The following is a 13,655-nucleotide window of genomic DNA, read 5'->3' on the forward strand; positions in this document are numbered from 1 at the left end:
TGTCTCACATCTGAGTGTGAGCCTTGACATACTGCAAATGTTTAGTTGCAATTCAATTCAGTTCAGTTTTATTTAGATATCGCCAAATCACAACAACAGTTGCCTTGAGGCACTTTGTATTGTAAGGTAAAGGCCCTACAACAATACAGAGAAAACCCCAACAAACTGATGACTCACTATGAACAAGCGCTTTGTCGACAGTAAGAAGGAAAAACTCCCTTTTAACAGGAAGAAACCTCCAGCAGAACCATGCTCAGGAAGGGGCGGCCATATGCCGCGACCAGATTGAGTTCTTGCTATGAAGGAAGACACAAGCAGTTATTAGGCTTAGGGGGCAATTACTTTAAATTTAGGGCCTGGTAGGTTTGGATAGCATTTCTCCTCAATAATCATTTTAAATTCGCATTTTGTATTTACTCGAGTTATTCTTGTCTAATATTAAAATTTGCTCAATGATCTCAAATGTGTAAGGCCCCATAGGTCTCTCAGGTTTTTCCTCTTCTTTATACATTCCCTTATGTCATTTCCGTCAGCTTCAGCAAGCACCTCCAAACATTTGTCATTTGAGATGATGATTGTTGTTATCCCATTGATAAAAACTACAAAATCAAGAAGTGGGCAAATACTTCTTGACAGCACTGTAAGGTGGACTGACAGAAACTGCAAAACAGTTTTGTGGTCTGCATGACCGCAGGGGAGTTATGGAAATTATGCAGACCTCATCCTGCAAGGCTAAAATAGAGACCATGATGTCACTGTCATACAGTTTATAATTTGCAATTGCAGTGCTATGTATTAGTTACCATGGGTGAATTTTCCTCTGTGGATAAACCATTAACACTGAATGATATGTACAGGTTTTGGAGCAGCATTTATTTTCACCCAAAAAAGGAGACCTTAAATTACAGTACTGAGCAGCTGAGATCCTACAACAAGCAAGAATGAGACTTTAAAATCATAACAATTATGCTCCTATGTTCTTAAATGTTTACCATTGGTAAAAGAAGAAATGATGCTACACAGTGCTAAACGTGGGCCTAGTTTAACTGTTTTAAATGTGTTGCTGTCATCAGGTACAAAATAAGCATATATTTTTCAACATGTAGACACATTTCAAGATTTTAATATGTTGCTTCTGTTGTATTTTAACCACATAGCATTTATTTAAAAATATATTCACTTAAATATAAATTATTTATAAATTTGTATACTATGATGTTATTTTCATTTCTCACAGTGTTTCAGCTTTTTTTTGGAAACGAGGTCGTGGTTAATGTGTTAAAGAAAGTTACTTCATTTCTTGGTACCTGAGAGCTGATTGTAAAGTTTTATTATGGCAGTGCTTTAGACTGAAGGTTGTTGCTGTTTTTGTTTGCGCACAGTTGTCTGCTTGATTTGATTGATGAGGCACAGCTGAATGTGTGGCATGGGCAAACAGCAAACTGCAAAGCTGAGCTCGGCATGGGCTTAATACCATCAAGTCAAAACTGTGTTGTGAACAATGAAATAAAATATGTGGTTCATTCAATTCAATTCAGATCCATACAATTAACCTATGCAATGTTGAATTTAGGTTTGAGATCAAATAGATTACATTATGATAAATCATTATAATGCGCTACACTGTGTGATGAAACTTGTGCTGAGAAAAGACTTGAATATAGTTGTAACTGTTGTAAATAAATGTCCATTTTGTCCGAAAGATTAAAAAAAAGTCTCCCTCTCACCTCCTGATTTATTTCTTCAATATTTTTCCTGTCTGTGTACCTGCATCTCATCATGACTCCTGTGCAGGCTGAAGAGGGAGCGTTTAGGTCCGTATGACTGGCTTTCCATACCTGTGCCTGGAGGCCACGACTGGATGGTGGTGCCCGGCTTAGAGCCAGAGACAACATACCAGTTTAGCATCCTGGCCCAAAACAAGCTTGGCACAGGCCCCTTCAGCGAGGTTGTCACTGTGAACACACTAGGTGAGTACACCCACTACTGCTTAACCAGGAGGAAAGGATCCAATAATAAAACAGCTTTGGCAGGCAAGTAGAGAGAGCTGCAAAAAACACTGAACTAAGAAAAATCATCCGGACATGTTTTTCATGTCATGTAAGTGTTAGAAAAGTAGTAGGCTATTTTAAATTATATTGATCTTAATTTGCATTCTAATATTTATCATTAAAAGGCACAAAAAGGCACTTCTTATGTTCTTCCAATTAAACATCACACTACAGTAGTAGAGAAGTAATTTCAGGAGGATCTGTGCTGTAAATAAAGTCTAACAAGTTAACAACTCACACATCGGCTCCGGGGAGGCCAAACAACACTCTCTGTGTGAGTGCTGGTCGTGTGATCTTTCACAGACTAAAGGAATAGTGATATCTTTGCATTTTCATGTCACCTTTATTCATGAAATGTTGGTTTAAATGTTTAAATGGTTTTTTTCATTTAAGAATTAGTTTAATTTTCCCAGAATACTTTTGTCTCAGTGAATAATAAAGTGAATTGCTGGCAAGTTAGTTAAATTGAATATGAAGTGAGGTACATAGTTATTATTACCTCTTATCTTCCGAAGCTGAGTTGAAACTGAATTTAAAAAAAATGCTACTGTGTCTTCTATACACAGAAAACAGCCAACTCCCCATCATTTCAAATAAAAACACTAGTGTGATATATTTAGTACCATATTTAACCATCATGTGCAAAGAAACATTTTAATCGAAACACAGTCAGGATCAGTTTTGTGTCGTTACACCAATACATAGAACTAACTTCTAGTATCTCATAGACCTGAAGGTTACACCAACAATCACCAGCTCAGTGGTTCATTTGCTGACCTTTGTTTACTTTTAAACTTTTTAAATCTAAATGACAATCAGCTTATAGTGGCGTCTTTGGAAAAAGTAGAACTAATAGATATTTTGGAAACATCTTTATTCACGTTTTTACCACCGAAGTTAGTGAACGAGTTTGAAAGAATGGGTGTAAATATTTTAACGAATAAATTGGTAGGTCAAAATGTTTACAAATGCTGGTTACATTTTCATATGTAAGCTACAATTCTAAATAACATTCATTTGATTGGATGTAAAGCCTTTACTTTATTTTTCACCTGATCATATGAGCGTACGAGGCACTCAAATTAAGAGAGATAATAAACACAAAATTTCAAAGATTATGATCTATGAAAAAGAAATCTTTCTGTTAGATTTGCCAAATGTTCCACAATCAGATGTTTGCTAACTTGCTAGTTTTGTGTCTTTAAAAGTTTTGTTAAATGAACAGAGTGAACTGTTATTAGTGCAGGTGTGGATCAGGTAGTAGGTCGCCTAGTAGGTCTTCCAGTTGAAAGTGAATTGATCCCCGGCTCCTGCACTCCAGGATTCAAAGTATCCTTGAGCAGTATACTGAACCGTATTACCCCCTGGTCATCTGCTGGAGTGTGGGTGGTTAAAGTAGGTATAGATAAATAGACAATTGAATAGAAAAGTGCTGTATAACTACCAGTCTAGTTTAATTCTTTCTTGTTCACGATTAACCACTTCATAAATTCAAGTCAAAAAATTTACGTCTTAGATGGTCCAACAAAAGTTACTTTTAACCCAGATTAACTTAAAATACAATAAAAACAAAATGTATGAATTTACATTAATGCTAAAAGATAATCTGAGTCAAAATTCCTCTGTAATGTATGCAGTGCAACCGCTCAAATAGCAGTTTAGCAAGGCTGGATTAAATTTAGCATACCTTAAAGATGAAAATGCTGTAAGGGTGCTAGCAAAAAATGCTAAGTTGTGACTGACATATATGCTACCAGAATAAAATGCTTATAAATGTGGTGTATGTGGTGGCTTTGATATAATGCATCACCATTATTGTCACAGTTAGATTTAAATGTGTGATAGTGTCAGTGTGTAAAGGGGAGCTGATTCACTTTTATCCTGCCAATGGACACTTGCTACTTGCTCAAGATAACTGAATCTTTAACAGACATTTTCAACTCTAAAATGCTCTTCCAGTATTTCCCACAAGTACCCCTGAACCATTGGTGCTGCTTACCCCACCACGGTGCCTCACAGCCAATCGCACGCAGCAGGGAGTCCTGCTCACCTGGATTCCGCCTGCCAATCACACAGCACCTATCCAGCATTATGTCATGGAGTTTCGCCTGGGGGAGCGATGGGAGGTCTTGGACGACAGCATTCCTGCAGGGGAGACAGAGTTGGTTGCCCGAGATCTCATCCAGGTAAAAGCCTGAATACAAAATGGAAGTTTAAAACCAGACTTACGTCTTTCCAAGCTAAGAGGTTGCTTGAGACATGGAGGAAGGTTAAAGACCTTAACCTCCTGGGACCTGGCGTGCACATATGGCATCACATTTTGGGTTGTCTTGACCACAGTACTAAATTTTGCTCTTTCAGATGGCTTTCAAAGGAGCCATATTGCTCAAACGGGAACAATTGTTCTTTCTCATTTTGTTTTTGTACCCGGGAAAAATGCTGCTGTCTTCAGACACCAAATAAAGAGTTTTGCACAAATAAAGTCACTCAATTGTGACTTTATAGTGTTCTATAGAACAAAGAGAATTGCAAAGAGAAATTAAAAATGCATGCCATGAAAGAGTTCGGGTCTTAGGAGGTTAAAGTTTTGTTTTATGGCACAGCAGTTATTCACCAACACCAACAAGAAAGAAATATTCTCCAGCATATCTCAGAGACCTCACAGTACAGCTTGGGATTTTTAGTGTTTCCAAAAGCAAAATGGGATGTAGCCTTGAGATATCAATGAGATATCAATGTAATCTTTTGAGGAAACCAGCTCCTATTTCAATTTCATTGACTAGTAATTTTCATCATAGTTTTGCTGATAAAAACAAGACGATAACTAAATAAAAATAAATGCACAAGGACAAAAATGATGACGAAGGGCACTGACACTTTCATTAACAAATAAAAACAAGATGAAAATATTCTGAAGAGACGAGATCCATCCATCCATCCATCTTCATCCGCTTTATCCGAGGCCGGGTCGCGGGGGCAGCAGCCTAAGCAGAGAGGCCCAGACCTCCCTCTCCCCAGCCACCTCCTCCAGCTTATACGGGGGAACACCAAGGCGTTCCCAGGCCAGCCGAGAGATATAATCTCTCCAGCGTGTCCTGGGTCTGCCCCGGGGCCTCCTCCCGGTGGGACATGCCCGGAACACCTCACCTAGGAGGCGCCCAGGAAGCATCCTTGTCAGATGCCCGAACCACCTCAGCTGGCTCCTTTCGATGTGGAGCAGCAGCGGCTCTACTCTGAGCCCCTCCCGGATGGCCGAGCTTCTCACCCTATCTCTAAGGGAGAGGCCAGCCACTCTTCGGAGGAAGCTCATTTCCGCCGCTTGTATTCGCGATCTTGTTCTTTCGGTCACTACCCACAGCTCGTGGCCATAGGTGAGGGTAGGGACGTAGATCGACTGGTAAATTGAGAGCTTCGCTTTTACACTCAGCTCCCTCTTCACCACGACGGACCGGTGGACAAGATCCAATCACAAGTAATTAACTGTGGAGAAAGGTGGAACGAGATTGCAGGTGATCCAATCAGAAGTAGTCTCCTCGTACAGTAAGGTTTGATCTGCTGCTGAGAAACAGGGCGGGAGAGGACTTTCAGCTGGCTCCCATGCTCCCTGTTTCACATAAAAAACAAACAAAACATTAACGCTTGAGAGGAAGAGAAGAGTAGACATGTGGAGACATTTCACTTTCGATGTTAAGGTAAATAAGATGCTTTGTAAACCATGCGGAGCAACTAGTACCAGCTAATAATATAATATAATAGAATAGAATAATAGAATAATATCTGTATTAGTCTAATATAATCTTATAATCTTATGATCAAACTATGCTAAAAATAAAAGAATTGAAATACCTAAATTATGACTAAATAATTGAATCTCAACAAAAAAAAAATTCTATTATATTTTTTGAGACATTATTTTCTATTTATGTCTGTTATTTAGGTTTCCATTTTGCTTTTGTTCTTCTATGATATTTGTCTAGTCAGAACTAAGATTTTTGTTTATTATTTATACCTATGTTAATTTTTTTAAATACCTTATATCATCATGAAGGAGTAAAAAGGGCCCTTTAAGCTTGACAGAGCTGAGAAACACATTGAATCCGATGAAAAAAAATAACTAATAGAATTTTTTCCCACAATGCCCAGCAACAGGGTGGTGAGACAGTAGCCTTCTCAGACTAGGCTTCACACTTTCCTTTTTGACAAAGCTCATAGTTAGGACTGGATCAAGTAATCCTGAACCATCCCTTAGTTAGGTTGCTATAGGCCTATGTTGCCAGGGTGGCTTCTGAAGATCCCCTGTCGTAGCCAGCTTGGTTGTCATAGTAACAACACAGGTATGCACAGCTGACTTGGCTCGCTATCTGTCTGTGCAAGTTTTACTGTGGGGTAAACATAAATTGTCTTTTTCCTTAGTTCATTTGGCACACACACACACACACACACACACACACACACACACACACACACACACACACACACACACACACACACACACACACACACACACACATGCTTCTACCTATGTGGGTATGTAAGGGTCATGCATGAGCATGAAAATAATAAGAATGGAATACGTTGTGTCATTATAATTTATTAATTTATGCTTTTTAATAGAACACAGTACATTTCCTAGAGACATTATAACAAATGGTATATCACTGTTGATGGATGTTGCTTTTTTCGCAGCATTTCAACTCTTCCGCCTGTCTGCTAATACTCCTGCCACGACACTTTCAAACGTCTTTCTTTAATCTAACCACCACTTCCAGCTCTATGCAGATGCTTTTATCTCTACTTCCATTGCACAGCAAACACCCACACATACTCTTCTCTCCAGCTCTCAGTCTCACAGATGCACACATCACACCTAGCTTGTGTAACTTTTCTGTTGGAAATTCACTGCATTTTTTAGGTCATGGGACCAGAATGGAAGCTCTCTTTGGTTCCTCACATATGTGTATATGTTTTAAAGTGGACATTTGCTGCACCGCAACTAAATCTTCAATCTGTTCTCACAACTGAGCTGACAACTCAGTGCACTGCATATTTATGTGCTAATAACTGGCTTGTAAATAATTAACTAGACGGCTGTTAGAACACTGCAGCTGATCTTGATGAAACTTTGTAAATGGTTAATAAACACTGTGCAGTGCATCTGTGCACATGATTGGATGGACTGGTGTAATGTTGTAGCTGATTTTTACATATACAAGTTATACAAGTTTTTTGTAGCCCAAAATAAATTTAAGTAGCCCGAATAAAAAAGAGAGCAATTTTTTGATTGATGATTTGTTTCCTGTTTTGTTTCTGTTACAATATTATACAAGTATAATATTGTACTTAATATTATACTTATACAAGTATAATATTGTAACGGAAACAAAACATTAATCAAAAAATTGTTGAAACACAAATTACAACATTGTATAAAAATTATAATCATCAACTCAAATACTTGGTTCTAATTGAACAGAAATTTCTATGAACTTGTAAGAACTGTGTAGGACATGAATCAGTCTGTGTCAGATCCTGAATTTGAAATTTCCACTGAAGTCACGGGTAAGAGGCAAGTGGAACCAAGATCGAGGCCATTTGCTTTTTGAAGTTTGCAAAGACTGCTAAATTGTGCCAGTGGTAGTTCACTCTTTGCAACATAGTACGCTGTTCTAAACTGATTTTCAGGTTTATTTTTAGTATGTTATTTGCAATTGGTGTTATTTTTCGGGGAAAGATATTGCAGACTGAGCAATAATGCAATTCTTGCATTTCTCGTGGATTCTAAAATGACTGGTCCCAGTAACAAAGGCGCTTGTCGACTCAGAAATCGAGGGAAAACCAACAACACACCCAGCAGAACATTATGTTATTTACACGGGTGCACATAAGTGGTCCGCGTGTGTGCATTTGCTGTCAAAATAAAAGACGCGCACCAGATAAGAAGTTGCAACGCGCGTTTGCGTCCATACAGGGAGTGCAGAATTATTAGGCAAGTTGTATTTTTGAGGAATAATTTTATTATTGAACAACAACCATGTTCTCAATGAACCCAAAAAACTCATTAATATCAAAGCTGAATGTTTTTGGAAGTAGTTTTTAGTTTGTTTTTAGTTTTAGCTATTTTAGGGGGACATCTGTGTGTGCAGGTGACTATTACTGTGCATAATTATTAGGCAACTTAACAAAAAACAAATATATACCCATTTCAATGATTTATTTTTACCAGTGAAACCAATATAACATCTCCACATTCACAAATATACATTTCTGACATTCAAAAACAAAACAAAAACAAATCAGCGACCAATATAGCCACCTTTCTTTGCAAGGACACTCAAAAGCCTGCCATCCATGGATTCTGTCAGTGTTTTGATCTGTTCACCATCAACATTGCGTGCAGCAGCAACCACAGCCTCCCAGACACTGTTCAGAGAGGTGTACTGTTTTCCCTCCTTGTAAATCTCACATTTGATGATGGACCACAGGTTCTCAATGGGGTTCAGATCAGGTGAACAAGGAGGCCATGTCATTAGTTTTTCTTCTTTTATACCCTTTCTTGCCAGCCATGCTGTGGAGTACTTGGACGCGTGTGATGGAGCATTGTCCTGCATGAAAATCATGTTTTTCTTGAAGGATGCAGACTTCTTCCTGTACCACTGCTTGAAGAAGGTGTCTTCCAGAAACTGGCAGTAGGACTGGGAGTTGAGCTTGACTCCATCCTCAACCCGAAAAGGCTCCACAAGTTCATCTTTGGTGATACCAGCCCAAACCAGTACTCCACCTCCACCTTGCTGGCGTCTGAGTCGGACTGGAGCTCTCTGCCCTTTACCAATCCAGCCACGGGCCCATCCATCTGGCCCATCAAGACTCACTCTCATTTCATCAGTCCATAAAACCTTAGAAAAACCAGTCTTGAGATATTTCTTGGCCCAGTCTTGACGTTTCAGCTTGTGTGTCTTGTTCAGTGGTGGTCGTCTTTCAGCCTTTCTTACCTTGGCCATGTCTCTGAGTATTGCACACCTTGTGCTTTTGGGCACTCCAGTGATGTTGCAGCTCTGAAATATGGCCAAACTGGTGGCAAGTGGCATCTTGGCAGCTGCACGCTTGACTTTTCTCAGTTCATGGGCAGTTATTTTGCACCTTGGTTTTTCCACACGCTTCTTGCGACCCTGTTGACTATTTTGAATGAAACGCTTGATTGTTCGATGATCACGCTTCAGAAGCTTTGCAATTTTGAGACTGCTGCATCCCTCTGCAAGATATCTCACTATTTTTGACTTTTCTGAGCCTGTCAAGTCCTTCTTTTGACCCATTTTGCCAAAGGAAAGGACGTTGCCTAATAATTATGCACACCTGATATAGGGTGTTGATGTCATTAGACCACACCCCTTCTCATTACAGAGATGCACATCACCTAATAATTGGTAGTAGGCTTTCGAGCCTATACAGCTTGGAGTAAGACAACATGCATGAAGAGGATGATGTGGACAAAATACTCATTTGCCTAATAATTCTGCACTCCCTGTACAAAAGGCAGTGTTTTTGTCCGCTAGAGTGGGATTTTCACATGGGTTTTGCAGCACAGATTCAGCAGACTTTTTCAGTCAGAGAATAAAAGTTTCAGTTATTACAAAATCAAAGGTCTAACCTGCCCAGAAAAGTCACATGGGTCAACGTGTGTTTCATAGAAAAGCTGTTTGCCCCCTTTGTGGCTTCCTCTTTCTTTCTTTGACACACTCGTCTTTTCAAAATGTTTTAATTCAGCCACATGAATGGTCTGCTGAGGTCATGCGAAAGCATTTCCAGCATCTCAAAAATCCAGACTTGGACTAGGCCACTCCAACTTCATACCATTGTTTGATATTATAATTTGTTGATATCTGAAACTTATATAGATATATTCATATGTTGTAGCAACACTGAATTCTGACTGGTAGCCTACATTTATTCCACTTACATGGTTAGAGCTTTTATGTTTTCACAATTTTTTTTCTATGTGTTTTACTAATTTCTCTAACATCAACAATTTTGGGAAAATATTGCATGCTGTCTGTAGTCCTGAAACATGAAAAACAATGAGAAATCTGAATCTGATTCAGGTGAGTATTTGATGAATATCATGTACATTTTTGTTGGTGTGAAATATGATGTGAAACTTTATGCCTCTTATATCTAAGGAAGAGCTTTTTAAATCCCTGTGTGACGTCTTGAGAATAGCAAGAGGACAAAAAGAAAGGTTGAAAGAAGGTTTGTTGTAGCATGCATTAGTTACTTCTTCGAGTTGGTGGATATGGTTTCCTAAAACAAATTAAAAGGCATATGTTCTGATAATGCTGATTCAGAAGAAAAAAATCTGTCCCTTTAACTACATTCTTTTCACTCCGATGCCAATTTCTTACAGCAATTATTCTGAGCGCAAAATATAGGTTAAGGAACCACTATTCAGCAGTAGTTCACCAATGCTCCAGTAGCCCATAAAAGACTACAAAGGCTACGTTCACACTGCAGGTGAAAGTGCTTCGACCCATATCCGATCATGGTATGACAGTGTGAACGGCACAAATCCGATATTTTCAAATCCGATCTGGGTCACTTTCGTATGTGGTGCTGAATCTGAAACATATCTGATGTTTTAGAAAGCGACTGCTGTTTGTCGCATTAAATCCGTCTTTTACGTCACTGACACGACAGACGCCAATTATCAGCGCCAGAGAAGCACCAGAGAAGACATCGTGAACGCTTCCTGGCCATCCCGTGTAGATGTCAGTGAAACTGTTGGGAAGACAACGTTGGAGAAACGTGAACATTTTATTTGTACTGTATAATCTGCAGATTCTGACAGAACTCTGCAGCTATCCTTTGAAGCACCGCTCCTCTCTTAAACAGCAATAAGGATCATTATTAGGCCATATGTAAATAACAAAATAACTTTATAACTTCAATCAAAATTGGGAAACGTAAACACTGAAACAAGTCTTTATGGGGCCATCAGTCAAACAATACTAGGTCTAAACAGAGCGCGTTGTGTGTGACGTCTTCTTTTGCGCATGCGGGCCGCTTTGAGGGTTCACACTAGAGCGCGTTTGCTGTCGCATTTTATTTGTAGTGTGAACAACCAGACAAAAAAATCGGATTTGATCAAAAAGTCGGAATTGAGCATCAAGACCTGCAGTGTGAACGTAGCCAAAATCACAGAGGGACCCAGGATACATGGGAAGCAACTTGGGGTCTCACAGAGAGCAAATATTAATGTTCATGAGTACAGTTTCAGGAGTACTCTGAACAACAGTGATGTGTATGACAAGGAGAAATTAATAAAAAGAACATAGATGCAGTTTACTAAAGATCATGTGAACAAACCAGAAAGTCTTTAGTTTAAAATGACAGACTTTCCTCAGTACATAAGCCTCTCTGCCACAGAATGGTGAAAGATGTGGCAGAAAGGCTCTGCCGGGGGTTTCTTCCTGTTAAAGGAGAGTTTTTCACTCCTACTGTTGCCCACTGTCCATCCTAACAGGCTCAGGGGAGAGGTAGCAATCTGATGCAAGGGGAGGGGAGGAAGACAGGATAAAAGACATGCTGTGGAAGAGAGCCCGAGTTTAATAGTAACTAATGATTAAATGCAAAGTGGTGCATAAACACCTGATTCAGCCCTAACTATATGCTTTGTCAAAACGTAAAGTTTTAAGCCTAACCTTGAAAGTAGAGAAGAGTCCGTGTCTCCCGAATCCAAACTGGGAGCTGGGTGCTGCTATATTTTGGATCAAATGAAAGCTTTGCATGAGGTTTTTAGGACATCCTGATAATAAGGAATTACAATAGTCCAGCTTAGAAGTAATAAAAACAGTAACTAGTTTTTCAGCGTTACTCTGAAACAGGATGTTTCTAATTTTAAAAATATTGTGCAAATGCAATAAGCATTGCAAAGAAGGCAGTCCCACATATTTGTTTAATATGCACACTGAAGAACATATCCTGGTTAAGGAAACAACTCCATAATTTCTCACGTTGTTACTGGAGGCCAAGGTAATGCCATCCACAGTGGTTAGACACCATGTTTCTAAAATGTTTAGGACTGAGTACATTAACCTCAGTTTCAACTGAATTTAGAAGCAGAAAATTAGGGGTCATTCAGTCATTCTTTCTGTCTGGTGTTTGTTATCTGTGAATCTTAAATTGAAAGCACTAACGTATAGAAAAAAGGTGAATGACGCAAGTTTTTTGAGTACAAGTGCTTTGAGTACACAGGCAGAATTAAAAAGTGCTCTATTACAACCAGTTCATTTACCAAAACAAACATTGGCCTGTAATAAGCTAAGATAGCTGGGTCAAGTGATGACGTTTAAAGTAATGATTTAACTACTCCCACCTTAAAGGTCTGTGGTACCTAGACGATTAATAGATATAGACTGATCACATTTAGGATTGAATGAATTGATTAATGGTAGGACTTCTTGGAGCAGTCTTGAAGGGATGAGATCTAATAGACACTCTTCTGATTTGTTGCCTGATACTTTTACATTATAGGCCCTTCTTGTAGTCTCAAGTCTTAATCTTAGTCAATTTTAAATTTGAAAACAGAAAATCTGAATGAATTTGATGAAGTCAACAGAACTACATCATCTGCAAAAAGCAGAGATCCTATTCTGTCTGTAGCTCTGAAAGCGGACAGCCTCCTCACCGAGGCTATCTTGGGATCCTGTCCATGAATCAAGAACAGGATTGGAGACAAGGGGGAACCCTGAAAGATTCCAACACCCAATGAAAATGTGCTTGAATTTGTGACACGGATCCAGACACAGCTCTCACATTGGTTATATAACTTAATGGTCATGAAGTCTGGGTAAATGACTAAAAGTTTGAGTTTGTTCTGTAGCGTGACCAGGCTCAGGCTTAGAGATTTGGGAAAGCAGCTCCGACATCCAGAGGAATCTCGGAGTAGAGCTGCTGCTCCTGTGTGGCAACATAGCCAGCTTTGGATAAGTGGAAGATAATGGATGGATGGATGAATTGAATGGAATGGAATGTCCAGTACAAATGAAGAAACATTAAAGAAGAGTAGGTCAAAATTCCTCTGATGAAATCATACGGAAAGCAATTACTTCAAGTATCCTGCTAAAGGTGGATTTTGTTAAATAAATAATGACAGTATATTGGAGTTTTGTTCATCTGAGTTCTATTTCCAAAGTTTCCAAAGCCTTGGACTGTTGTAGCTTGGTGGTCTTTGGAGATGCCAGTGGAATTTTACAGGTTCAGGCTTACTGAACATTTCTGATAACATAATCTCTTTTTTGTCTCAGGAGGCATGGTATGAGTTCCGCGTCATGGCCATCATGGATGACATGATCAGCGAGCCTAGTAACGTAGTTGGAGTGTCCAGCACAGGTGAGGCATTAGATCATTTAAAATGTTAGAATTTCATTTGTGGCCATGACTAACAGATGAAATGTGAATATGTATATAGAGCTATTATGTGTAAGAACCCTACATTATCCAGTATGTATAGAAGAATAATGAAGCTTAGAGAAGAAGAATGATAGATAAAGCTGCTCAGTGAGTTTCAACCCAACAACTAGCTGCAAACTGCATATTTAACCTCAGGCTAGC

The 13,655-nt window shown here is 39.1% G+C and overlaps 1 protein-coding gene across 2 annotated transcripts in view; it reads left to right on the top strand.

Annotated features, from left to right (window-relative positions):
- Positions 1-13,655, top strand: part of igsf9bb (immunoglobulin superfamily, member 9Bb) — a 132,772-nt gene that overhangs the window by 88,985 nt on the left and 30,132 nt on the right. For both annotated transcript variants that reach the window (XM_026183244.2, XM_026183245.2), the window contains exons 13-15: positions 1,795-1,970; positions 4,011-4,237; positions 13,349-13,433. In XM_026183244.2, the coding sequence (XP_026039029.2) occupies positions 1,795-1,970; positions 4,011-4,237; positions 13,349-13,433 (488 nt within the window). The remainder of the gene's footprint in view (positions 1-1,794; positions 1,971-4,010; positions 4,238-13,348; positions 13,434-13,655) is intronic.

This window comes from Astatotilapia calliptera, chromosome 10, assembly GCF_964374335.1.
Source record: "Astatotilapia calliptera chromosome 10, fAstCal68.1, whole genome shotgun sequence".
Taxonomy (NCBI): domain Eukaryota; kingdom Metazoa; phylum Chordata; class Actinopteri; order Cichliformes; family Cichlidae; genus Astatotilapia; species Astatotilapia calliptera.